The sequence below is a fragment of the Pyrgilauda ruficollis genome, unplaced genomic scaffold, assembly GCF_017590135.1.
Source record: "Pyrgilauda ruficollis isolate IOZ18807 unplaced genomic scaffold, ASM1759013v1 scaffold3, whole genome shotgun sequence".
NCBI lineage: Eukaryota > Metazoa > Chordata > Aves > Passeriformes > Passeridae > Pyrgilauda > Pyrgilauda ruficollis.
In genome coordinates this window covers 23594243-23622041 of record NW_024524377.1, presented here as the reverse complement: position 1 = coordinate 23622041, position 27799 = coordinate 23594243, and the positions used below count along the sequence as shown (strand labels likewise).

Sequence of the window (27799 nt, the reverse complement as noted above, 5' to 3'; positions counted from 1 at the left end):
AAGATCTTCAAGTATTATTGATCACCAAATTACTTGGAAATGTATGATAATTTCTGACATGTATATGCTGGAAGATGCAATGGAAAGTTGTAACATTACTCCATTTCCTCTACGCTGAAGGGGACTCTGAAGCTGAGAGCCTTTAGCTATGAAGGGAACAGAAACACCAGAGGTTCTTGTGCTAGCCACAGTCAGAACAACATGATGGAAATGCACTTATACTCAGAAATGAATTAATCTCATCTGCATACACAATGTTTGCTTTAGCCTGTTTTAAACCATCAATTTTATTAACAGATAAGGTAACAAATTAATGTGGCTTTTTTAATCAGATGCCAATGTGAGTGTCTTGAAGTATTTTAAATAAGTATAGTAGATGACTAATACTCTCTTATAGCCTACATCACATTTTGTCATAGTAGGAACTCAAGGCATTTTTGCATAAGTAAATATTAATTCCCATTACTCCAGAAGACAATAATGTCTTTCTGATACGAAGATATTTTTCTCAAAGCTGCTTGGAGGTTATTAATTCTGTTTATCAAGAATTTTCAAGCTCCCAGAAGTTTCAAACCAGCTTTTACCCCTTGTAATATTCTGAATTAAATGTTTATATACATCTATTTTAATGGACCTTTTCTGATTTTAAATAGATGGATATGAATTTAAGATAATCCAGAATGTAAAATTATTCTGCAGCTTCCTTGTCTGTAGTGCAATCTTTAGGAGTTGAGGAGTTCCAAATATATGCTATTATGTTGAGTCACTGGATGTTCTGCAGTTTAAGGTGGGGTCAAAATGTTTTCCCAAGGAAGTTAAGTAAGTGCTATTTTTCTCTGCTCTGGCTCTTCTAAATAATGTAAAACTTTTTTAATGTTCCCGCAATAAACCACATAAGATATACTCTTACATCTGAGAAAAAGTTGACTCTACTTTGCTTTACCATGGGAATAATTTAAAGAAAGTTTTCTTTTTCCTATTCAGGAAGCAAGCAGAAAGTTAAACAAGAGAAGTCCTGAGTTTTTTTTCCCAAGGACAGAACTTAATTTTAGGCTAAGAATGCTGGTATGCAAAAACATTAGCCTTTGAAAAAAAGTCTCTTTCTCTTATAGTTTGAAAACACAGAGGTTTTCATAGAAAAATTTTAAAAGGGAGAAAAAGAACTTTGAAACAAAAAGCCTTTTATTTGATTTGTGTTTCTTCAGCATTTCACATACTATTACTTTGGATGAGAATTTAGCCTCTCTCTTTTTCTGATCTATTCTATGTTGTTAATTGTCTGTGTTTCTAATACTGAAGTAATTGGAGTTCAGTTTCTAGTTTACACCCAAGGTTCATACAATTAGTGTAATTTCCCTTTGCCTAGTCTCTCAACCTGAAATAGAGAAGTGGCTGTTCACTTCTCTCTTCTCTTCTCTTCTCTTCTCTTCTCTTCTCTTCTCTTCTCTTCTCTTCTCTTCTCTTTTCTCAGAAGGGAGCCTGTTTGTCCTTAAAATACAAGTAGCAACTTAAATATCCTTTACATAAAATGCTGAGTTCAATCACATGGATTTAGCATTTTATGTAAAAGATATAGACTTCCAATTCATGTAAATTCCATATTGAAGTTCATGCTAAGTGCTGAATTTGGGTCATATAATCTTCTTTAAAAATAGATTGCAAAGTGAGGAGGATTTCAAATTAAGCTTTATGTGTCTTGATAGAGCTTAAGAATCAGAACTAGAATGGACAAATAAATATTGGAGAGTTTCGCTGTCTCTTTGCTTAGACTGATGTCCTATGCCTCATCCCCTGAGCCCACTGCTGATTTATTAGAGATGGTGGTAGTTTAGCTTTTACTGAAGGCCAAGAAAGAGTGAAGGTTGACTTATACACTGAGCCCTTAACTAGCAAAGTGTTTTTCAGAGCATCTAATAATTTGCTTTGCCTCTCTCACAAGTAGCAGGTTTATAGGGATTTATCAGCTCCCAACTCATTAGACGCTGAGAACTGGGTAGGGTTTAGAAGCAAAATTGATATCAGAGAGGACAAATGCAGAGCAGTAGACAGAAACTTGCATTGGTTCTCCCTATCTCACATTCATTTCTATGGATAAATAACTTAAGTCCTTGTGGAGTCAAGGTCATGTTCTTCACAAAACATGTTTGCATCCACTAAACAGAAAAATAGACTGACAAACGTAGCTGACTATAAAAAGCAATTTTAAAAATACAAATGAATAGGTATTGAAACCACCAAACCAGGAGGATCTCAGAACATGCTCAGAACATCTATAGGTGATTGAGTTTGATTTAGATTTGATTTGCATCAGCTTTGCACTTGGTGGTCAGGAACCATTCCTCATTGCAAGGAGCAACTGTCCAATTTAAAACCTTAGCATGTTCATAATTTGTAAGGAATGTCAATGGCTGATCAAGTATTGTAAAGAGTAACCAGCAGGCTGTACAATTCCACATGTGCACAGGTGTTTCTCTTAGTTTAGATTTTGAGCATTAATGGTGCAAAGCAACAACCTTGCTTGATCGTATGCGAGTCCTGTGTAGGCACCCTGACTATTAGCATTTATTTTCAAATTTTGTTTCAACACTCAGTTTTGCTCTGTGTCCTCTGTAGAGAAAAGGGATCCTTTTCAGTTTCCCTGTCTCCATTTTGTTTGTGTTTAAGACCAGCTGTGTCTCAGTGATCATGGTAGCCAAGAGCAATAGTCTAGTTGTAGAATAGTGAGGGACAGGAACTGGTGATTGTTTCCTTCATGCAAATCTGCTTGCTTTTTGTCTTGTTATTCATCATAATAGTCTTTAGCAACTTGGCTGTGAATTGTTAATAGCTGACTGCAGAATGTGAAACAGAAGCATCTCTTGGGTCAGGAGTTCTGCCCGTTGTAGCATCATAATGTAATCCTATTTGAACTCTGGATTTGGGGATTTGTGGATTTTAATGCAAAGAAACATTATATAAAAGGTGGAAACAATCTTTGCACTTGAAATGGAAAAGATCTCTGTTGTAAGCATAGGTGTAAACAACTGTGCTGAGACTTGAATGCTGAGTGGGTAGAGCAACCTCAATCCCTAAAAAATGTGGTTAAAGTTCATCCCTGTGCTTTGGGTTTCTTTGAACCCAGACTGGCTAGGCTTTGGGCAGATTTTGAGACATCTGACTCAATCCAAGGTGCAGTAAATTCTGGCTTCACTCGTCAGTCCTGTCTACAGAGATAACTCTATAGTTCCAGGTAATTGATGTGAGGTGAACAAGAGCAAATTGGTTAATCCGTAAACCAGTACTGAAGATATGAAAGCATTTTGTGGAATATGTAGTGAAACAACTGTAGTTTGCATAGCCTTTTTTGTGCCTCTAATCTCTGTAGATCTCTCTGAAATAAATTTTCCAAACACTGACATTCCTTTCCATGGGAGGAGACAGCACTTTGGCTAAAATGGAAAAATACTGTCGTTGAGTTGGCTGGTTAGCTATTCAATTAATATAATCTTTAGCACTCAATGACATAGATCAGAAGTTTGGTTGTCAAGACACACTGAAAATTCCATGGATTTCAAGTGTTATCTGAGTGGCAGGTATAATTTCTTATTGTCATATGAATACAGAACTTGAATACCTGTGGTCTGAAAGTTATGTAGAAAATAATTCCTACTTACTTGTGGAAAATGAGAAAAAAGGCACATATAAAAGCAAAATCTATGGAGGAAAAAAGGTATTTCTAATGGCATTTTTTCCCAGCTATCATATAAAATACATTACATAAGAATACTTTACTTATATTATATAATAACGTATAATACAAACATCACAGAAATATATACTGTAATAAATTGTTCTCTAATATTCATTATTTCATGGAATTGAACATCTTGCTGGAGCTTGAACTGGTATGTACATACATACATTCATTCATAGATGTATAGCAATATATGCTTGTGTGTTTTGACCTGACTAAAGTAATGAGGAAAGATTTTGCCTTCTGCAGAATTATTGAATTTCTTCAATGTGTTATACATGAAAATCTTTCAGCTCCTTAATATCAGCATGGAAAGAGGTGTGGACCTGCCTAAATGAGCCAAACCTTCCTTCATCGGGTGGTTTGTTCAAATGTGTCGCTGGAGAATTTTGTCACAGTTGCTGACTCTGGTATATAGTGGGTAGTTAAGCCACAAGTAAACATTACAGCTTTACCTAAAGGATAGGCATGAATAGCCATTAGTTTCACAGGAAGGGAGGAAATGACCCTTTTCCTGATTGTCAGGTAGTTAAACGCGGTCTTTCCAGGGTGGATTTTAGTCCATGAGGTATTCAAACAGTGAGGACAAAGGAACAGTGAAGAATTACGTTTCTAAAAAAAAAGACCTAACTGTAAACAGCAGTAAGTAGTTGCTTTTTTGTGTTGTTCAGCTTAAATTAACCCTGAGAAAAACTAAATACCTTTTGTTTGAGCTAATTTGCAAATTCCTGGTTTGTACAATTTACCTGAATTAAGAAACATTGATAGGATGTTGATTAGGGCTGAGATTATCTGCACATACTAATAGGTAACTTGATAAGATCCAGTGGTCCCAGCCGTGGCTTTAATTGTCAGAACTATCAGGCAATTGTTGGCAATCCAGAGAAATTAAAGTTACTTTGGGGTTTTTTTTATTGCTTTGTAATTTGTGCTTTGGTTAATACCAGCAATGCATTTCTGGAAGTTTCTCCCCTGTATATTTTTTCCATACATCCTGTGCTTTTGTTTTGTTTTATAGGGTTAAAAAGCCCCCAAAGAATCAGAAGTGCTTTTAGAAATAACAATAAACCCAGTTTATTCGCTGCTGGACGACCCAATGTCTATTATCTGTATGTAAATCCTCTCCTTTGTTGTTTTTCCATCAGGTATAAAGTAGAATTTCCCTGCTTTGCAAGATCCAGGTGCACTGTATGCTCATGAATGCACATCCCTCTTCAGAGCCCTCTGGCATATTGGCTTTGATAACTTGCCCAGTAGAAAAAGCACAAATAACACGGCAAAATAGAAATATAACTTCCAAATAGAGAAGGAAAATACATGAAAGGAAAAAAGGTGTTCTTTTTTATTCACTAATTTTCTTCCAAGCATGTAACTTGCACAAAATTATCTGCAAAGATCACACTCAAATGATGTCAGTGGTTAATGGGTTGCAAAAAAGTGTATATTAAAAAGCCATGTAATTTGTGACTCACCATTCCAGTTTCACTGTGTCTGAGCATAGAAAGAACTAAAACACTGAAAGATTTAGAGCCTAAGCTTACATTCTTTAGGGGTTTAAGATTTCCACTGTGGTTAATTGAAACTATATATGACTAAAATGCTGCAGTTAGATATAAAGAGTAAACAAGCAGAACTAAACCCTTTCTTATTTAATGCAATTTTGTCTGTAAAAATCTGGGTTGTGGGTTTTTTTTTGGGGTTTTTTTTTTTTTTTTTTTTTTTTTTTCTCCCAGGTATGTTACTATGCTGGTTATACTGTGCAAGTTGGGTAATTGCTCATCAATCAAAAGTCCTTTTCAATGGAAAAGGAGAAAATGTCAGTAGGACAGAGAGGTAGAAAATTATTTTAAATGCAGTAATCTGCTGTTCTTGGAAAAAAAAAAATCTATTTTCCTGTGAAATTAGGAATTCATTCATCCATTCATTCTAACTTCCTCTGCAAAGTGACTTCTGGGCCCTCAGCATTAGGTATTTCCTATTTGGTGCAGTGGTAAGGAAGGGTGGGGAAAATTGCTCGGTGGGGTTTAATCCTCCCTTGATTCTGAAGGATGGAAGAGCTGAGGTATCAACACCAGTATGTTACAGTAGTCACAAACTTGTTTTTAATTTATGGTGAAGGGAACAATGCCTTAGGGACAATCCTTCACTACCCCAAACTGCATGAATCTTTTGCACTCTCCAGAATACTCCCTTCACCGAGAAGGTGAAGAGCATTTGGAAAATTGTGACTGTTTGCTGGGGGTTTTATCTTTTTTGTGGATCATGTCTGGGGGTATCTACCTCTTAATTTCCTCTTCTGTCCTGCTGAAATAGTACTGAGCAAACCTTTGAATTAACTGCCTTACAATAATTAGGTTTGGCAAAATACCTAGAGAGACACAGACTAGTGTGCCATTAAAGGTGAAAAAACCCTCAGCAGATCTGCTGTTAAAAGGTGCCTCTATTTACCCTATCCCAGTATTTACAAAAGAAAATAATTACGGTTAAAAGAGCTTTAATTAGTGAAGATTCACCAATCAGTAACTAGAGAAAACAGTAAATCTTTAAAATACAAGAAATAGACAAGTGAGGTGCTTTCCTCAGGCAACCCCCCCTGTTTGCCCCAATATATTCCCAGGAATCCTGCTCCCCTGTCCTTTCCTTATGGTCCAGGATCTCTGTGCATAATTCCCATCCTCCTTTCATGGAATTAGAGGCTTTCCCACTCATGTACAATGTACATGTAAAAGTTTAATATGCATGTATAACTTTCAAAGTTATAATGGCAGAACAAGAAGAACTGTCATGGAGGAAAGACAGAGAAGACTAGTTTTGCTAGAAGGAGTTTTTGGTTCCTGTTAAAACAATCTGTGGTCTGTGAACCTAAAGAGAATTGCTTAAGAGCTGATAGCTTTGTTAACCAGATGCTGAAATCCCAGTTTAGCTGATCTCACTAAGCATTTTACTTTTCCGTGGGTTTTTGGTTTTGGTTTTTTTGGTGGTTTTTTTTTTTTGTTTTGTTTTTTTTTTTGTTTTTTTTTTTAATGCTTGGTTGGTTTGTTGGATATTTTTCTTCCTAATTTTTCACTGGAATCAATAGATTTGCTATCTGGAAAATTTGGCCTTTACTAGATTCAATCAGTATTGCACATCTTACATGTTTTGCATTAGTGACAGCGGACTACCACTATTAGATTATTGTTTGCACTGGCAGGGGAGGCTGGCAGATGCTTAGCTGATTTAAAATGGTATGGTTAGTGTGGTACCATCAGAGTCATGTAAGCTGTGGTAGGTAGATACCAGGGGAATAATATTTCCATTTTACTGACTGAGAAATTGAGCGACATGGAGATCATGAGGCATGGCCACAAAACCTCATCAGGCTCTTTACAGAACTAGGAGCCAGGCCCAGTCACCTAAAATCCAGTTCAAATTCCTGGCCAGTGTTACACTATCTGACAGAGAGAGTCACTAATTAGTGTTTTGAAGGTCTTACTTCTCTCTTACACACAAAAGGAGATTAATCTACTAATCCTCAATACCGAGTGAATGTATCACACTGTACAGTTACAAAATGATGCTTTCAGTGTGACTTTTTAAACATCTTTCAGCTCATTCAACACTATTTTCTATAAAACAGAGTGCTTATAAAGGAATACTGTTCATCCTCTCCTCTGCAGAACAAAAAGCAGCCCACAACTGTAAGGTCTCTTTCCATTCATCAGCCACCACATCTGTTGCTTGCTTGGACACCGACCAAAATGATTCATTCAAATGTCTAACATTTATTTTTGGTGAAATACTGGGATTATACAGCGTGGCAATATTTCAAAAATGGGTCTAGAAAACCAAGGGAAGTTGGAAACAACTTCCTCAGCTGAAAACAAACACGGCGTTATATCATCCTGCAGCTTTATTAGAGGGAAGGCAGTGGCCAAGTGAAGCAGCTGGAATCACACTGAAGTGACTCTGAACTCTGCAGATCATTTCATTCCTCCTTCTGCTACAGAGCTCAGATCCCTGATTTACAGTGCCTTTTGTTTCAAAGAACTAAGCAAGGTAGGTCAAACTCTCTTATATTTATGATCTTTCTTTCCCTTCCCTTCTAAATAGTGAGTCTACAGCTGCAACAACACTTGCAGGCAAATGTTGTAAGGTGGAATAGCATATATTGGCTAAAAGAGCTTCTTGGAAGAAAGAATGTGATACTCATTTACTTCAAAGGTTACTTTGAACCACCCCAGCTCCAAGAAAAGGTATGAAAATGTGTGTGAATTTAATTTTTAATTACTTTTGAATATGTTAATACACACTCCAAGGAGTTTTACCCGTCAGCAAATGGTAAGTGACCCTGACTTAAATCTCTCTCTCCCCTCTGTGTTCCCTAGTGTGTTGGATTTAATTTTTTTATTTGCTCAGGGATAGTGTGTCTTCCATAGCTATAGCAATTTCCAGTATAATTAGTTAAAAATACATCAGTTCTGATCTGGACAGAACAGATTCTAGAACAGAAACTGGAAATCATTTCCACTTAAATGGCAGATTAACAGAATACTTCTGAAGAATTGCAGTTCTGCAGAATTAAATAAGGTTTCTGTGGTCTCAGCTGGAAAGTGTGTGTGTTTTCCCTAACCATTGTGGAATAAGGTAGGATGTGGATCTAGCTTTCAGTAAGTGTATTGGAAGTGACAATAAGATTTGAAGCCTTGTGTGCTACCACACAATGAGACAGGAATAAATTCCACCTGCTATTCACACTTAGTGATAACAGTGTCATTGTCACCTGTCGCCTTTCTAGATGTGATCTTGCAAGCTAAACAATATCCCAGACCTGTTTTTGTGGACTTAGAAAACATGTATACACTGAACCTTGTCTGTGAATTAAAACACATTTGATTTCTACCTGAATAAAATAGTATCACTGAATAATATAAAAAGCTTATTAATTCATAGCTAAGGAGAAGAGAGTGACTAAGGGTATGTCAAGGTAAAGTAGTTTGTCAGAGGAGATTTGTAGAAACTGATTTCAGGATTAACTTACTTAGGATAGCTTACTTTCATTATCATAGTGCTATTGTTCTGCCTCAGAACTGGGAAATGCAAATATTTTTATAACCCAATTTAATTTTGTTTGATGTCACTGAAACTTCTGGCCAAATTTAAAGCATTATCAGCATCTTATGCCAGACAGATAGGATAGAGGTTCTGTTAACTTTACTTCAGTCCTAGGGATTTTTTATGTGCCATAAGTGAGTCCACTTCTCTTGAATGGAGAATCTCTTTGATTGTGGCACAGTGGAAGTTATTTGACTCTGGAGAATGAATTTATGGTTTGGATTCTCTAATTGCCTTTGTGGAAAAGTCAGGGAAGCTCTGTCTAAGGATTCCTAGTTAGGACCTGATTACAAATTTTTATTGCATGGGTGAGAGCAGAAGAAAACTGTTGATCAAAATAATGCAGTTTCCATGTCCTGTGCATTATGTATTCTTTCTTTTAATTTTAAGAATTTCTTTTTCTGCTGACAGCCAAATGAGCAACTTCTGAAATGCTTCAATTTTTTGTTTATTTTTAATCATTTATATTGGTAAATTGTTTCAAGAGGAAAACTTAAATCTGTTTCCTAACATAGCCAGTTGCATTAAAGAATTTTCTTCTCGTTGTGTTTTTTAACAGGCACTTGAAGTTTGTGATCTGCTATTCGATATTAATTTTGAATTAATAACTCTGCTATTCCCAGCACAAAGCAGCAGCCAGGTTTCCAGGAGATTTAAATCTTTTGAATGGTCTTATTATTTGCTTATTTATTTATTTTGTCTTATGGAATGTGCCAGCAGTTCAGCTGTCTCTCTTACTGTGGTGGCTGCTTCTCTGGCTAATTTGCACTCATTATTTCTGATAATGGTTTAATTTGTGTTCATTCAGTCTGAAGCTAGCAGTTTCACCGCAGTGCTGGGCTCTGTTGTGGCTGGCTTTGCACAAGAGAGCTGACTGTGAGGAGCAGTTCCTTGTGGTCTCTTAGCAGAGGAAAGGGACTGCTGTGACTGGGGTAGGCAGTGTCCAAGAGACAATTCTTCTAGAGGGGAGATGCCATTATGTGGACATGAGCTCTCTCACAATTTCTTTTATTTTTATAGTGTGCTTGGGGCTCCTGAGCCAAAAAGAAAAGTTATGTGTCCTTCCTCAAAGGTAGCATATAGTACTTATATACATATAGTATAGGAGAGCTCAGCTACTTCTGTACTCTTTCCATCTCCAGTATGTTCCAGGGGTTGGGGGCCTTAAAGCAGGAGCAAAAATCCACATATTAGCCCGTGGTTGCTTTTTTCCAAAAGGAATTCCTGCTGGCTTGTTGGTCCTATTTCTCTTCCCCTACCCAGGCTCTCTTGTCCCTTTCTGATAATTCTTGAAGGATGTATTTCAAGAATCAAAAGGCACAAGTATGAAGAACCAGAATCTTTTCCCTCTATCCACTGAAGATATTTGCCTCTTTATTCTTTTGGCAAGTTATTCTGCTCCCAACTTTACCTTCAAATTTACTGTTTGGCTTAGGGCAAGATATGCCTCTTCCTTTCCCTACTCTTGTATGTGTTTATTCTGTTTAATTATAAACAAAGCAGGAACTGTCTTTCATTATGTGCTATAGTGCCTAGACTCTGTGAGGCTTTGATCTCCAGGACTAGGGCCTTTGGGTACTTTCCCAACAAAAAATACTTGCTTCTTTCAGCAAGTGTGAGCCTGGCACACGAGTTTTATTCCCTTCTGAGGCCTTCTAGAGGAGACAGAGAAAGTGATGTGTAGAAAGTTCTGTGCTGTCAATGTAATGCCACTTCCTACACTCCCATCTCTTCTTTCTAGTGATGCCCTTTTAATGAGTTTCAGCCCCACATCATTTTCATGATATGTTTTGGAGATGTTAAGAACCATTGCCTATTTAAGAAACCTGAGTACTGTTAACTGAGGGTGTTGTACCATATCTGGCAGAGTCAAGTGAGAAGTGATTTGTAAAGGTAATATGGGAAGCCTGTAAAACCAGTACTTCCAAGCTCCTAATTTAACACTTTAATCACAGGTGCCATCTGTTCCTATCAGTGCTGGGGAGTGTTCCCAATACCATGTTAGGGAAACGGATAAATATCCAGTGCTCCTGAAACTGTGTTTAACAATGTGAATTTTTCAGTTTTGCAGGAATAAAGCCAGTACTTATTACAGACTTGATCTTAAAGTAAAAAAAAAAAAAAAAAAATAGTTGGCTTTGTGTGAGTAGGAAAACTAGAATAACACTGATACAGGAGTAGACACCCTTAATCTACTGTACACAGTGACCCTAATGTATTAACTGTGAGGACATAATAAAGTATGTTATCCAAAACATTCCAGCTGATAAGACATGTACTGTCAGTATTTTGGAATTGGATGTTCTTATATACTCATGCAAGTGTATGTGTCAAGAGTAATATAAGCATAGCAATATTACATTTATGCTAGAATAAACTGCTGAGTTATATAAATGAGGGGTAGAATAAACCTAGGAAAACAGAGATTAATTTAGAGGGCAGTACACAACCAAGCATACTGTAATAGATGACTAGGAAATTGAATAGGATATCAGAAGGCATATTAGAGGAATGAGTTGTGGTTCTCTGAGTTATTTTTTAACTCTTCTTGTTTAAAGGACTGTAAGTATAGCAGATTGTAACCTATTTTTTATCTGCTATTCAATAGATATTTTGTATCTTGCTGGAGAGAATGTTACTTTGGATTTTTTCTGTAATGATCTGTTGTTACCTGCAATACCTTTTGAATGGCTGTTGTCTAACATATGTTTAATTGCCTTAATTAGTCTGGTGAGTCAACTGCACAAAAAAAAAATCTCTGCATTTACTCTGTATCCTCTACTCTCACTTTACTATTTTTTGTTTGGAGGAGTTGTGGTTAAAGCATGTGTTTGTTGAAACAGTACAAGCATTTAGAACATGCTCGGAGCTGCATGATCATGTAATGATCACATGAATGCTAGTCAGAATATTCTTTCATCAGAAATACGTGAAACAGTTGCAAAGTAAAAATTCCAAGTAATTTTTGCATGAAAACCTTAAAAAGCCATAATTAATTAGAAAAGCAAGCATTCATTATCCCATCAGTCCAGTCACTACGAAGCTGAAGCACTTAAATTTAGATATCTCTGTTGCTCTAGGTATGTAGTTGTTATGGTGGCTTATAGCCAAAGAAAATTCTGCTGGCATTTGAGGAGGAATAGAAAACACGTGAAGCTTCCATGGAACAGCACTTGCTCAGTGTGTTAGCTCAGAGCCAGCAGGATTCACGGTGTACCTGCTGGCTCTGAGGTGTGTGCTGGGACTGCTGAGACACAGCAGTGGGGATGGCAAGCAAAGGGTGCAAATCCAGGCTGCTTTTCTCTTCCCCATGAGAAACTAGACCAGGAGCAGCAAGGGCTGCCCAGGTAAGTGCTGCCTTCCTCCACCACAATGAGCTTGATGGCACAGAAGGGGCCTCCCTTCAGGAAGGAAAAGGTCTCCCAGAGGTGCAGCTGTGGTTCTTCACCATGAGAGAAGGGACAGTGCTAGGTTTGAGAAAGGAGGAGAGGGCTGTGGTTGAGCTGCTAGGCAGGGACTCTAGATTTAGCACTTGGTTTGATCAGAGACTTCCTGTGGGTCATGCTCAGCATTCTACAGTAAACCAGGCTGATGAACCAGACTTCTCACTTGAACCTCACTTCAGTAAGGGTTGTGAATACTGAAGCATTATGACTGGGTATGTAAATACTTTGGCAGTGCTGGCACATACAATACATCAGACAATTTTAAAATCTCGAGTGTCACTGTTCAGCTAAATATCTATTTTTTTTTTTTTTGTAAGAATATTATTTTTTTTTCTCTAAAAAATGGTGCTACTTTTAAGTGTTTCACAGATATGACCAGTCATTTTCCTGACTCTGATGTATGATTTTTATGGTTACATGATTTGCAGTGGCTACAGCAACTCCAACTAAAGAAATATTAAAAATTACATTCTTACTTTTAGCTGTATTAGCAGAAGGGAATAAGAGCAGAAACAAGTGCTAACTGTGGAGTTATCAAGTGCTCTCCCCTTCGCCAGTGCATGTCCTGGGGATGTCTAGTCTTCTTTGTCATCTTTGGGAATGGAAGACTTGGTGCTTGGGATCAGCTTGAAAAGAAATCAGTTTCAATGATATGCAGTAGCTGGTTGCAGACATGTATCAGGTCTCTGATTGTGGAAATAGGACACTGCTCAATTGCAGCCATTGTCTGGAAGATATTTTATATTCAGGCCAGAACTACTGTTATACTTTTCCTACTACATCAGCCTTATTTAGATATGAAGTTGGATTTTCCGTTTTTTGTTTAACATTTCTGTGTTGGCAAAACTGCTGGTCTGAAATTGTAGATTTTCCAATATTAACTGAGTCTGTGCTGTATGAGTTTGTTAATCCTGTAGCACTCACTTTGTGTGAAGTGTTATCAGGCTATTATCTGGTCAAAGGATTCAATACCACGGATGAGGTGGTGTGTTATGACTAGCAGGGTCGTGTTTGGCCTTGCTTGAAGAAAGTTAATTTTGGCCTAAGTTCTAGGACATGTCTAGCTAGTACATTGCAAATACATTTCCAACACTGCTTTGCTGAGAGACATAATGGAGAATGATTGTTATTTGCATTCCTTCCTTATCTGCTAGAACAAATACATCTATATTGAGGCTCAAAAACATTTCCAGTCACATGTCATATCTGTTGTTACCCATTTTTGAGTTCAGGATGACATATGAAGTAATTAGGTTACCATATATCTAATCACCACTAAAAGGATAGTCAAAAGACAATTGTTTGTGTATGTGCCTGTAAAAGAGAAAACATAGACACAAGCCTTGATTCTGCTTTTGTGTATACCAGCTTAAAATGCTCCTTACCTAGTGGCTTTGTCGGCAGGGCCAACTTTAGGCTTACTCTGTAGCACAGCTATGATTTGTTTTTGTAGTATGAATGTATCAGGCACCTGCTATAGGAATGTTTCTGCATAAAGGCAAGTGTTACCTTGGCTTTGTCCTTTTGAGGGAGAAATGTGAATCTATGGCAGTCTGTAATTTCATCAGTATTCCTTGTGTGTTTTCAGATCTATCCTATGTCTTTGTAAAATGTTTGACAGAAATACATGTGTGTACCTCTCATGAATTTGCTCAGCCTTCTGAGTTTTGAACTTTACACATAAACTACCAGGTGGATTTCATGTTTATGTTTTTGAAGCTAGATAAATTCAAAATTTGTCACCTCAAAAGTTCCAAGAAAAAATTATGAGGGCTCGCAACTGAATTCAATATCTGGATAAACTTGCTGCCACAATATGACAAGCAGGCTCCAAGTGACCTTTTGTGAAACCAGTTGTTCTCCAGCTTTTGACACTTGCAAATGACAGAAGTTGAAATGATGCAATCAAATAAGCTTTCCTTTAGCCACAGATGACACAATGGAATGTGATGTGCTCACAATTGTTCAAAAAGACATTGATAGGAGGGTTTGTGTGATGTCTTCCCTCTATGAACTGAACTGTTGAGACAGCCAACCCTCCAAACCATAATTTTCTACTAAGTCAGGACCCATTACTGTGACCTCTGAAACCAATACAGCTGGCCAAAGGCTCTAACACTGTTTGTCACACTGAAAAATAGATTTGGGGGCTACCACTCAAATATTTGTGTTAACTTTTAACTAACATGGACAATGAAAAAACTCTTCCCTTTGACCTTTCTGTAAAATTCAAAAGTAATGAGGACCAAATGTGTGAGAGAGAGAGGTTGTGTGGGCTGAGCTTGAATTTGTGGTAAAGACTGCTAGTGTAATTCAGTTAAGTCCTAACTTGTGTGGTGCCCAGGGAACTTTGAACCCCCAGGAGGACTTTGCTTCAAGTGAAGTGGATGGAAATTGCAACTTTTTTGTTTGTTTTCTTCTATTTTAGACTGAAAGCCCAATGTAATTTAATTCCAAAGCCTTTGCACTGACCTCAGGGCTGAGGTGTGGAGGGGTCAAACAGGATGCTTGTGGCGTAGCCATGGATAGGTTCCAAAGTACTGTCCCATGTCATAACTCTAAGGCCATTCTTAGTGTGACAAGAGCTGTTCTATTTTTAGGCGGATCCAATCATTTGTCCAAGTTGTCATTATGGCTTAGCTATAATAGTGGCAGAGGACACGAACTCTAGGTACTTTTTGTAGAAAGCTGTGAATATGTCAACTGAGATCCAAGTCTGTAATTCCCTGCTGAATTTCAGAGAAAGACTGTTCATGCAACACTTGATGAAGTCTCTTCCCAGCAGTTCTGTGGCTTTATATTTTAGAAATATTTCCTGATTATCTGTATTTCTTAGTAACTCTGCTTTCTCTCCTAAGATCTAAAAGTGCCAAGAGCCATCCTGTCATTTAGAAATTAACTTCTGTTTTACAGAATAGGACAGGAAATGAAACCTCCTGGTCAACTGTTTTCATAATTAAGCAAGTGAATCAAGGAGGCTCAGTTTTCAGAGCTGCTTGTGGCTCAGCAAACAGGAATGGACTCGTCAAACAACTGTGGAGCGTACACTTTACACAGGGTGTTTACTATTTAAAATAAAACTTTAAAAAAAGGACAGGATGAAATCTAAATTCGGTTATATTAATCCATATGCAATAGAACACTGTTCTGTAACCTGTGGCTGCTCCCAATGCTTATTGGCAGGCCCCTAACCACGCTTTCCTGTTTATTGAAAAATGTTTTCCATGCACTGGCTCCCCAGACCGGCAGACACTGAGCCAGTGAACTCCACCAAACCTCCCTTACCCTTTCTAGCAGTTGCCTTAAAGCCAAGCAGAAACTGCTGTCTGAAAGTATTGTTTTCTCTACTGAGCCTCAGTTTGCAAACACATTGATGAGAATTTGTCCAGCTTGGAAAGTAAGCCATTTGTCAAAGATTATACAGGAAATTAGTGACAGAATAAGGAATACAATTAGATTTCTTCACAAGACCTAGACTTGAACTGCAAGACAGTTTTGACTCTGGAAATGTATTAATTTCAGAGTCATGTATTAAGAGATAATGTGTTTCAGGACCACAGAGAAACATCCCTGCTGAATTATGGTTAATGAAAACAATCTGTGTCCTCATTGATGTAATCCAGTATAACTCCACTGACAATCACCTACTGCTTATCTTTTTCAGGACAGGGCTTAACACCATGAGTCTGCTATAGAAGTGCTTCATCTATCTCAATGTCAGAAGTAAAAGTTTCTGGGCTTTGCAAATGTAATTGGCAGTCTTTTCTGAGCCCTAGCCATAGAGTCTAATTTCAGCATCTGTGCACTGGGAGCAGTGGTAAACAATGTTTCTTCTGCTTTTTTACTCCCACTGCTAAAGAAGACTCCCTGCACTGAAGACTAGAGTTAAAGAGGAGGAAAAATACAAGCCTGGAAAAATAATTGCATTCTAAAGGTGTGCTATTTCATTGGAGTTTTAAACTACAGGAGGTTTGGGAAATATTTGGCATTTATTTGGGTATGTGTTTTTTCTCCTGTGATACATCATCTTTAAAATGCTAAATATAAAATTAACATTGTTGGGCAGTAGGCAAATGTTTATCATTGTCATTACAGCAGGAAATTTTTTTGTTTAGTTGCATAAATCTGATTCGAAGGTACAGTTTTTTGTGTAGGCAAACCCACTTAAAAATCCAATTGTTAACCTGACTGTCCTCTGAAACTGTCCAAATCTAATGTTCCAGATGTTAATGGTACTGCTCCATGTTTATACTCTTCTCTCAGCAGCTGTTAAGCTGTTTGAAAAAATTACTCAGATGGGTGGTGGTGGTATTTAATGCAGAATCCACCCCCAAGGGGCATGTAATTACATAAATGCAGCCCAATAAGTATCATTTGTCAGGACAGCAAACCAAATAACATTCTTTCAGCCTGATGTAAATCACAAATGCTATCATAGCCTCTTGACAGAACAGGCTGTGCTGACTCTTACTACATATTTTTTTAATCAAGAGATATAAAATTACACAACCTTTGCTTCCCTTCCCTGTCTATCCATCTACAAATGGGACGTCTAATCCTGTTAATGCGTGTGCACATGCGTAGCTCTGCTGCTGTGAGTAATCCTTTCAAACTGAGCGAATTACTTTTTGGAGGAAAGGTAAGTGCAGGAATACAAGCTTGGAGATGTGGTTGTGCAGGCAGTGCGCTCTGGAGACCCCTCTCGGGTTGTCCTTAGCATGCTGTAATTCATGGCATTACAGGAATGCAGGGCTGAGTTCCAGAAGCGCGGGCTGAATTTTGGTTTAGGGATGGAGAGAGCACTCAGAAATTCAGCAGTAAGATAAATCGTAGTACAGCTAATTGACTGCTCTCAGGCACAGGTCTTCAGTGCAGCTGAGTCCAGCCAAACTATTCAGCTTTAAACGATGACAGAATTTTGCAGAAAAATTGTTTTGATCATTGCAGAGACTTCTGTCTGACTGTGGCTACCTGTGATGTGCTGGAGCTTTGTCTATACTGCAAACTAACACTGTGAAATAATACTGTGAAATAACTTCTGACTGTTTTTCTTTCTGTTGTTCAAACTCTGTTTCCAGTCTGTTTTCCTATTAATTTCTTTTTTCCCTTCTGTTTTGGTTTATATTCCATTTTCCCTCCCCCTCACCTTCCCTCCTACTCACAGAAAGAATTTCTATGAGAAAAATCATGTTGTACTTGCAAGTTACAGAAGCTTTTGCAAGAGAAGAAAACTGAGAAAATTCTGTAATTCTGTCTTAAAAAAAAAAAAAAGGACACAGAAGTGTTTTTATTTATAGCTCTTACAGTGTGTTTTTTGTTCATGGGAAGCTTTACTTTCTTTCATGTATTACCTGTTTCTCAGCTCACCAGTGGAAGAACACCGTAGTGTGTATTATCCCTGCAATATGTTCTATATATTTCTTTCTCTACATTCTCTGCTGTATTAAGGAAATCCAAGATGTTAAATGGGCCTGAAAGTCATAAACCCATGAACATTTAGTTGCTGGAGAAATCGCTGTCTGTCATTTTGTTAACTATAATTTGAGGCAGGGTGGTGGGTGAAATTTTACAGAAGATGGTCCTGGCATTTTAAGTGATTTTTTTCCTATATAGATGTCGAATGCTCCTCTGATTTTAGACAGATATAATCCATAAAACTTGCTTCACACAGGAACAGAGCAGTAAAGTACAAAACCTGACCAGAAAAGAATAGCACAATCATACTTCAATAAAACTTTGTGTCTGGTCTCCTAGAAATTTATCAGTGATACTATGCTCAGCGCTGTCTGTTAAGAAATTAATGTAAGGAAAACAGTTATTGAAGATTTCAAGTTCTGTTTTGATTTGAACATTTCTTGAAATGCCTGTGACCAAATTTCTTCAGGAGTTTTGTGCAAGCAACTGACAGATAAAGGTGACAGATTTGCCAAACTAAGGCAATGTTTTTGGTTTATGATCAAAAACTTGAAAGAATTGCAGTTTACTATTTACAGTGCAGTAAAGCATTTCTCCTTTGACCATTTCATTTCTTTTCTTCTCCAGAAAGCCACTCTGCAACATGACATTTGAAGATTTTGAGAACTACTCTTATTTCTACGATCTGTCTGAGGAAGATGAGTCACCCCAGTCCTCCCTCAGCATTGCCCATATTATTTCCCTTTTCTTTTACAGTGTGGCATTTCTGCTGGGAGTGCCAGGTAATGCCATTGTCATCTGGTTTATGGGCTTTAAGTGGGATAAATCTGTTTCCACACTCTGGTTCCTGAATCTGGCCATTGCAGATTTCATTTTTGTTCTCTTCCTGCCCCTCTATATTACATACGTGGCAATGGGCTTCCACTGGCCTTTTGGGAAGTGGCTCTGCAAAATGAACTCATTCATTGCACTACTTAATATGTTTGCCAGTGTTTTCTTCCTGACATTCATCAGCCTTGACCGCTACATCCGCCTGGTCCACCCCGTCTTTTCCTACAAATACAGGACTGTAAAGAACACCCTCCTTCTGAGCGGGGTCATTTGGATGTCAGCAGCAATTATTGGTGGCCCTGCCTTATACTTTAGAGACACAGCTACAGTTCTCAACAATGTCACCATTTGCTACAACAATTTTCATGTGCATGACAAAGAACTTATTTTGCTGACACATCACATTCTCATTTGGGTGAGGCTTGCATTTGGTTACCTCTTTCCTTTAGTGACCATGGTTATTTGCTACTCACTGCTGATTGTCAAAGTGAAGAGGAGAACTGTATTGACTTCTAGCAGGCTTTTCTGGACCATCACTGCTGTAGTTGTAGCTTTTTTTGTCTGCTGGACGCCATATCATATATTCAGCATTGTGGAGCTGTCTGCTCACCATGATGAAAACCTGCATGACTTACTGCAGGATGGCATTCCCCTCTCCACTGGCCTTGGTTTCATCAACAGTTGCCTCAACCCAATCCTCTACGTTCTGATTAGCAAAAAGTTCCAAGCCCAGGTGAAGAGCACGGTGTCTGAGGTGCTGAAGCTGGCCCTGTGGGAGGTGAGCCGCTCGGGCACGGTCAGCGAGCAGCTCTGGAGCTCAGACAACGCGCCCGTGCACTGCTGTGAAACTGCCCACTGACTGCTCCAAGGGAGCTGACTGGAGATTTGCAGGTCTTCTTGCCTTCACATCTGCCAGTCAGATGTGTATCTTTGCATAGACAGTTTTCTGTAAACAGCTGGCTTAATTGCACTTGCTGCTTTAATGGAAAGGTTTTTTAAGGGATACGTGGTTTGGATGTGTGCCCTTGCAATGCACATACAGCCTGAACTGAAAGTTATCAGCATAGGTGGAATTACTCTAAATGGGCTTTTTGCTGTGGGCTGTTGTTGTGATCCTGTTGGTTTGCTGTGGTTCCATACCTCAGTGATATCAAAAGAACACATAATAAAAATATCCCTCCTTGCCATTGCTGATACAACTCTTAATGGAGGCATTCTCATGGAAGAGGCTGTGGCTGTACATCTCTGGGTCATGAGTCTCCTGATTGCCTGCTACTGCCCCAAGGAGGAATCCCCTGGCTACATCCCACCTAAATGAAGCTATCAGTGGCTCCACTCTGCACCTGGAGAAGAATCCCAAGATGGAGAACCCTGAATTGCTGCCTTCTATTGTCAAAAAAGAAAAATATGGAAATAAAACCTGTCTTCTTCAGTGCTCTTTAACTTATACTCAAAACTAAGAAAGGAGACCCTGTGTTTGGGTCACTTTACTGTATATTGAGCACCAGCTGGGTGCAAAATACTGAGCTGATGTTTCATATAGGTATTAGGCTTATTTGAAATGTGCAAAGCATTAGTGAAAATATTTCCTACAGGTTCTGTGCAACACTTCTTCTTCTATGTTTAAATCTACATAGGTTTACAACTACTGATTCTTCTTTATTGCTCTTTCAAGCAAAGGTAAAGAAATAATATAACATTTTGTTTGGTTAGGGTTAGGGTTTTGAAAACCACAAAGCCCAGGGTTCCAGGCACACTGCAGCTGCAAAGGGCATCCCAAGGGGAACACAAAACTGCCACAACATGCCTTCCTTCACAGCTTTTTCCCGCAACCATCCCTTAATGTCAAGCTTAAAAAAAGGGTGGAGTGAATTCATCAGTATTCTTTTACAAGTCTATTGCCAAATTCAGACTTCTTTTCTAAATAAGAGGCAAGACAGTTCATCCAGGAAATGGAGTCCACTCCCATAAGAAAGATGAAGTCCCAGTTATGCTGTATTCTGTTCCAATGTGTTGGTTGCTGCAGAGTCACACATGCACCAATGCAAATATATATATGCTATGTGGAGTGAACCAATTTCTGATGCAATACCACTTAATTAAACAGTTGAATGTGGGACAAAACTCCACTGAAAGCAAAAGCATAGAGCTTTGGATAAATTTGAACTGTTTTTTGCTAGTTATTGGCCTAGGCATATAGAATAAAACTACCTTTCAGATAATTTACCTAGTTTATATGGCCTGCCAATGCAGTAGCATTTATGCTATAATTGAGGCCTTATATGTAAATAGATTTGCTTTTGTATAAAAAATATATATATGCATGAGCACATCCAATATTTGTAGCTGCACAAATAGAAACAGCCTGACTGTGGTCTGTAACTATTTCTTTGGGCTCTGGTTCCAGAGTCTGAGAGTCAGGCAGGATCAGTGGAATTTCAGTGTATTCCCCTTTGGGTTGAAAAGCTGGTAAGCAGCATTCTTCCTTTGAGTCATTTGCTGCCTGGTACATAGTTGCTCATCATAATATTTTGGCACCGTGCTGCTGTATGTGCCTAAATCAAACATTTTGCAGTTTTTCTTCACATGTTCCCTGACATCTTTCTAAGAATGATGTACTCTCCTGGCTGTGGTCCAAGTGAAGTAATAAAATTTTCTTCTTTCCAAAGAGTATGTTCATTTACTTTTCTTAGCAGCAATGTGTGGTGACTGGCTTTTCTTATAACAGTGCCTTCCCAAAGATTTTGGAAGGTGAAATCAAGCACTGGCCCTTTCTACTATGGGATTTCAGGTTCATGTCAGCTTTCTTCAGCTGTGTGCACACACGTTCCTGTGTACACCACAGAGGCTGATTTTCAAATGGGGGAGCATGTATTTCCCATCTTGCATAAAGGATCAGAAAGTGTGGCCTGAAGCAGACAGGGGGAAGAGAGAGGATAGAATTGAAAAAAGCCAAAATCAGCCTTGATCTATGGCATTAGGTGGATTAACAATTGTGCAATGTAACTGCTACCGTTCACACCAAGATCAGTTACAGAATTATCTAAGTCATTTCTTAAAGAGTAATGCAAGATATCTACACAAAACAGATAATGCTCTGTTTCTGTTTCCAAAGAGTCTCCACAACAATGCCAACAATTCTATGCTGCTTGGACTGAGGAATGCTCATTCGACTCACCACAATGGAAAAAAAGGGCCAAAAAAGGAAAGGAACCTGTGTCATCATGCAGAGAGATACTACAGAAATAGCTATTGACACATTTCATAATGGACAGGTTCTAGTTACTTTTATCTTCTTTCTGGACAGTTTGTGTTTCTGAAGGTTTTTATGTAGATTAGTTTTGCTCAAACTGTTTTCCCAGTATTCCCGTATAGGACATATTGAAGTTACGGAATTTTCTCCTGATCCCTCTGCTACGGGGTGCACTTGGGACACTTTCCTTATTTATTCCAGGGTGCTGATTTTTCACAGACAAAATGACACAGTAATATACCAGCACATACCCAAACACCACCTAAAAACACCTAACACAAATATGTGTGGATTGAGCAGAATAATCTTGCCCACATACCTATTTTTTCACTGTGCTCCCCAGGGTTTTTTGTTTCTTTTGTTTCTGTGCAAATTTCTTTTTAATATCAGGATTTAAAAAAAAAAAAACCCTGCCAAAATTCAACACACACAAGAAATCTCAAGAACCAAAGAGTTTGTATGTGTATGCTTAGCATAAATTTAACACACGAAAATCCAGTCTGGCAGGTCACATAGATGACTCAGTGTTGCATTTTAACAAAGTTACCATTTAAAAATCCAACCATTTCATCCACTTAGGGCTTTAATATGAAAGCCAAGAAAAGAGTATCAAGGTAAGCAGCACATTAAATGGGAGGTCAGAGAAAGTGATGGCCAAGATAATAAAACCTGTATTTTTGAGGCAGAATTTTTAATAACTTGCTTGCCTGATATGGTGCTTGGCAATTTGTTACATTTAACAGCACCATGACAGAATTGGTAAAACTAAGCTACATGATTTAGCAGAAGCAACAGCTAGAGAATTGCCACAAAAAGGGTACTGTTCAGGAATTAGGTTTATGGAAGGTGGCAAGTGAGCCTATAACAATACTCACTTTCAGATCTTTAACCAGGCTTTAAGCCTCTAGCATGCAGATTTTTTTTTTCTGAAACAAATTATAAACAAAGCCCTTACATAATCTGAAGTTGGCAGACCTTTAAACAAGGAGAAAGAGGACCTGCTGTGCCAGATAACCACACAGATGCTCTGTGAAAAAACAACAAAAAGAGTTACTTAAGATGCAGCTGTCAGACTCTGACACTGGGCATCTTCATCTCCGAGTGACCAATGTGGCAAATAAAAGGATTCCATGTCATGGTCACAATAAATCCTGCCAGTCCAATGTAAGGCATAGAATTATGAATTTGTTTAGAAGCTTCACAACTTTGACAGCTTCTACATTTGTATCATTCCTATAGACAGTTTTTGGGATTTATTCCTGCTGGTTCTTCAATCGCTAAAAGAAATGTCAAAATCAATCTAGAAACCAATCTGGAGCTGAGCAAACAGCTCAAACTGCCGCTAATTTCACTGCTTTTTATATCCTTTAATGTGTTTGCATTGCCAGCTATTTTTTCTTGTTAAAGTCAAGTTGATGGGGTAGGCCAGCCAGAGCCTGCAGCCCGTGTCCAACTCCGGTTCTGTGCCCAGGGCACTGCCGGGCTCGCAGCGCCCCCGGGAGGCACCGCCCGCGCCCCGCACGGCAGCGGCTCCGCAGCAGCAGCAGCGTTTGCTGCGCTCATTAACACACAAACTCGACGCAATTCCACTGCAAACGTTTCCAAGCCTCAGAGGGGAAAAAAGGTCCAGAATTGTAGAACAGGTGAGAAGGCATCACGGAAGTGTCAGGCCTATCTCTAGAGCACTGAAAGTCTCTGAACTTAAGTTTCATCCCCTCTCTCGCTGGAGTTTTAGCTGTCAAAGGCTGTGGTGTATTTGGTTAGTCACCACCCTTACTAAACAAAAGGAATTTATACTGTTTACCCACTAAAACATGCACTTTGACTGAGCCCTGCTCCTTTCCCTTAAAACCATCCCTGCCCACAGAGGGATGCCTTCCAGACATTTCCAAAGAAGCAATTTCCTCCACAGATGGAGGAAAGAGCATTCCAGTATTTTAAAGCCATGGTAATCTTAACTCTGAAGTGATGTTCTGCTCATGCTCCTGGGTACTACAGTGAGGTGTCAGAACAATCCTGAAATTCAGTTTCAGCTTCTACTTTACCCATTAAGAAAACCTTACATTTGTGAGCTGGATTACTCTAAGATTCTGAAACAAGAACAGACACTGCACATTTTTTGCAACAACATTTATTCTAGGTATATCAAGACTTAAATCTTATTGAAAGCAGCTACATCCATTGATTGTACATAATCTTCAAAAGCTGTTATTCTCTCTTCCAGCATATCTGTTCCAACTTTATCATCTTCAACAACACACTGAATCTGAAGCTTTTTGATACCATAGCCAACAGGTACCAGCTTGGCTGCAAAACGAACAAACAAAAAAATTTAGTACTCCTTTTTTGGTGGAATCTCTTAAAAATGCACTTTTAAGAGTGAACTGACCAAAGCATATGAAAACAGCCTTTGGTCCACATTATGGACCATCTAATTAAGAACCCAGCATTCATTACAACTGATTGAAAAAGCTGCTTTCTGTGGACCTCCACCCCTTCCCCAAACTAGTGATGTGGGTGGGTAGAGGTGTTTGTTTGCTGCACCAGGAATTGTACAGGGAGATGCAGGAGAGCAGAGCTTAAGTCCTATAGCTTTTAAAACCTGTGTTTGAATCTTAACCAGCCACTGCACTAATACACCTTTTCTGACCACTGAAGTACGGCAGCTCCCCCATTGCAGCTACCTCCATTTCATAGATCAGCAGTGACCACAAGTCCCACTACTCATATACTAACTATCCCAAGGGCCTGCACTCTCCCTCTCCCTGCTCTGAAATTCCCCCATACTTACAAGACCCCCAGACCAAGCCATCTGCTTGAATGCTTCGAACACACTCCTCTAATTTGGCCATGTCTGTCTCATCATCCCAAGGCTTCACATCAAGCAAGATTGATGACTTGGCAACAACAGCTGGTTCTGGGGGAAGAAAATCACCATGAAAAGATAGGCATCTCCCAAAACCTCATGAATATACTTACAAACTGGTTTTACAAGAGCAACTTGGCCAGTTTCATGAACAAGAACCTGCTCACATCGCTGTGACAGCCTCTGGAACCAGTGTACATTTCTGAACTAGTGCAGCTATTACACCCCAAGGTTCAATATGCAGATGCATTATGCATACACAGATTTAATTAGATTACAGTGTTTGTTACATAGGAAGTCCTTCTCAGAACATCTGAGAAGGAGCCTAATGCTGTGTAACAGTTTATTTTCCACAGAGGGAATACTGCAACTGCTACAGTTCTGAACAGTTCCAGACCAGTAGCTGTGGAGTAACTTGTGCACTGCAGCAGTTTCTCTAAACTTTTATCTCCATCTGTGTAGAAAGGCCAGTCTCTGGAAAGAACAAGCAGGAGTGTATGAACCAGAACAAAAAGCATGTTAACATTCCTATTTGCTATGGGAAGGCTGAGCTCACTGGCAACTCAAGTGAAGCTAATTACTCCTGTCTCATTCCAGTCAAGCTGATCTATTATTACAATTAATTAGTCGTTCTAGCCATCCTGTCCAAATGCATGAAAATTGTGTCAAGTGTAAAGATGAGAAAGCTCTCAGCACACATACTTTTGGACTTCTTTGATTCGTACTGGGCCAGACGCTCTTCCCTCAGTTTCTTTGCTTCTTCACTTTCCTGAAAGAGAAATTCCCAGTTACAGAAAAGCACTAAACCCCCACATCTCCAAAGCACTACTAAACTGACTGGCATCTACTCAGATAAAAACAAATCATCACACCTGTCAGCCGAAAGATGGTGATTTTTTGTTTTACTCATCATGTAACCAGTCAAAGTTGGGACAGTTCACCCCATTCCAGCCCATTATTTTCTAACTTTGGAGTTTTTACCTTCCAAGCTTTCCTATTCTGCAAAGATAGCTACACTTGAGAATTGCAATGTCAGAAATATAAGTAACTTCAACTAGATCAAGGTGAAACTCTGCATACATATGGTTATTTCTAAAAAACAATAAGCAATAATAAAAATAGAAAGAGGTCACAAGTACCTCCTCATCATCAGATCCAAAAAGGTCAATGTCATCATCATCTTTGCTGTCTGTGGCTGCACCTGTTGTGTCCTCAACATCAGCAGGACCATATTTTCCCAAAGCCTTCTTTACTCCTGGCAAGCTGAAAGAAAAATGCAGGTATTAGGAACCTCCTTAAACGTCAATGCAATCACTGCCAGTTTATCAATGCACCTACAAATGCATTTATAATGAAAAACTTATGTTAAAAAGAGTAAAAATCCAATTCTACTACTTGAAATCAGAACCTCATGAAAGACAGCCCTCAATGTTCCTGACATGCCAGCTGAATAACCTGTGAATATGGGATTTGCTGTAGCTCATCAAAGCTGGTATGATGCTGCCCAACTAAGTAAATGGACAGGAAAAGCTTTCTTATTGGAATCCTTTATCTGCACTATATTCTGTCTAGGAAAAATTATCAACTTCTTGTTCATGCTTCCCTAGAACCACTTTCACTTGTTTAAAACCCATTAAGTCACTGAAAACACACGGTTACTGCACGGTAACTGCTATTTTCCTATGTTTCAGTGAACACTTTACCCTAAACTCTTGCTCTTAACAGGACAAGGGCCCAGAACTCCCTGAATTTACCTTCTCTTGCTGCTCCTATAGTCCTGTTATCTTACAATAAGCTCATAATTGCATTGCTAATGTGCACGGCTGTTACTAAAGCCACAAAACTGGCTTTTGATTTCAGGAACCCTAAGCAGCTTCCAGATACTTTGTGAAACCACTTCAAAAACTCAGTTCCCTTTTGCATTACAAAAGCTTCAGAAACTACTGGAGATTGAAACACTCATTAGAAGTGTTTCCTTTAAAGAGGACTGAGGCTCAGAGGGAGCAGGGTAGCAGTACTGACCCTACCTGTGCTGTACCTTTTCAGAGGCCTGCAGTCTCCACGGATGTCAATACAGCACATTTCATGAGCATATAAAACCACTAAAAGACAAAAGAGATACTATTTCCTTTCATCTCTCCTGTTCTTTCCATGTCCTTTGGTACTGCAAATCATTAATTTTGCCCTCCGTATTGACAAAAGAGGTTTGCTCTGTTTCAGGAGCTGTATATGTTCCAACAACAGAAAATGCCACGTGGTGCCAATGGAAACCAGTTTTGCTCAAACTCGAAGAAACAAGTGCAACAATTTGTAGGCTAGGTCGGGGAGATATTGCACCTTCGGAGTTTTACCATACCTTGCCTTTTGCTTTTCATACGACTTAATGTGATTGTACCACCGGAGAGCATGGAACAATTCTGCAGGCGGAGGAGCAGCGATCGCTTCGAAGACTGCTATGTCAGCCTGCGAAGGGACGTACCTGCGGAGAACGAGCCAAATTACCTCCTTTGCTGGAGGAATGCAGGAACACGTGGAGCGGCGGCCGCCGAGCAGCGCCGCCCGTGCAGCGGCCGGGGTGACTCGGGGCCCTCCCGCGTCCCCACCGCTGGGCTCCGCCAGGCCCAACTCACGCTCCCCGCACCCCCCCGCCGCCTCTCACCCCTCGATGTAGCTCTTATCAGCCAGGAAGTCATTGAGGACGCGGAGGCCCGCGGCGGACTTCAGGTCCCCGAAGCCCATGGCGGCGGCGCGCGGCCCACACGCTGCGCCCGCCCCGACCGCCACCGCCGCGGGAAAGGGCCTCGGCGCGCCTGCGCCGGCCTTTTATAGCGCCGGTATCCCTCCGCGGCACTGTACGCAGCTGTATTCTTCCGCGGGAGCGAGCCGCGAGGTAGCTCCTCAAGGATTGACTGCTGCAGCGCAGGGCGGGCAGCGGACGGGACACCAGAGGGGCGGGAAAGCGTCGAAGTAATAAGAGTGAAGCTGACTATAAACCCTAGGAAGGTTTGCGGCGTCACACGGGCTTTGTAATATTGTACTGTCGCCACACCCCGCTCTGCTGGCAAAGCGGAAGTTGCCGGAGTTGAGCGAAGAAAACGGCGGAAAGGGACGGAAACTGCCGAGGGAGGGCTGTGCGTGTGACGGTGGCCGAAAAGGCTGTG

General features: G+C 39.5%; 2 protein-coding genes and 2 non-coding genes across 6 annotated transcripts; 1 reads left to right on the top strand and 3 right to left on the bottom strand.

Annotated features, from left to right (window-relative positions):
- Positions 1 to 7653: 7653 nt before the first annotated feature.
- CMKLR2 (chemerin chemokine-like receptor 2) lies at positions 7654 to 21163 on the top strand. 3 transcript variants are annotated; one of them, XM_041473444.1, is made up of 3 exons: positions 7654 to 7771; positions 7855 to 7968; positions 18316 to 21163. In XM_041473444.1, exon 3 carries the CDS (start codon positions 18332 to 18334, stop codon positions 19376 to 19378), a length of 1047 nt encoding a protein of 348 aa, XP_041329378.1. In that variant the 5' UTR covers positions 7654 to 7771; positions 7855 to 7968; positions 18316 to 18331; the 3' UTR covers positions 19379 to 21163. The 3 variants fall into 3 exon arrangements, with proteins under 3 accessions (XP_041329378.1, XP_041329377.1, XP_041329379.1); XM_041473443.1 differs by lacking the exon at positions 7855 to 7968; XM_041473445.1 differs by lacking the exons at positions 7654 to 7771; positions 7855 to 7968 and adding an exon at positions 16837 to 16912.
- Positions 21164 to 23748: 2585 nt separating this feature from the next.
- On the bottom strand, positions 23749 to 27432 carry EEF1B2 (eukaryotic translation elongation factor 1 beta 2). The gene is made up of 6 exons (XM_041473441.1): positions 27298 to 27432; positions 26995 to 27117; positions 25778 to 25901; positions 25341 to 25407; positions 24564 to 24689; positions 23749 to 24079 (listed from the first exon to the last, which is right to left on the bottom strand). Exons 1-6 carry the CDS (start codon positions 27375 to 27377, stop codon positions 23925 to 23927), a joined length of 675 nt encoding a protein of 224 aa, XP_041329375.1. The 5' UTR covers positions 27378 to 27432; the 3' UTR covers positions 23749 to 23924.
- Positions 24916 to 25049, bottom strand: LOC121356814. The gene has a single exon (XR_005955635.1). It is a non-coding gene; the product is annotated as a small nucleolar RNA SNORA41 (small nucleolar RNA).
- Positions 25480 to 25559, bottom strand: LOC121356811. The gene has a single exon (XR_005955632.1). It is a non-coding gene; the product is annotated as a small nucleolar RNA SNORD51 (small nucleolar RNA).
- Positions 27433 to 27799: the final 367 nt, after the last annotated feature.

Excerpts from the sequence above, each read along its gene's own strand:
- CMKLR2 (XM_041473443.1), top strand. The coding sequence starts at position 18,332 with ATGACATTTGAAGATTTTGAGAACTACTCTTATTTCTACGATCTGTCT.
- EEF1B2 (XM_041473441.1), bottom strand. The coding sequence starts at position 27,377 with ATGGGCTTCGGGGACCTGAAGTCCGCCGCGGGCCTCCGCGTCCTCAAT. Across the intron at positions 27,118-27,297 it reads GATAAGAGCTACATCGAGGG|GTACGTCCCTTCGCAGGCTG; the intron begins GTGAGAGGCGGC and ends CGTTCTCCGCAG. Across the intron at positions 25,902-26,994 it reads TATGAAAAGCAAAAGGCAAG|CTTGCCAGGAGTAAAGAAGG; the intron begins GTATGGTAAAAC and ends TTTTTCTTTCAG.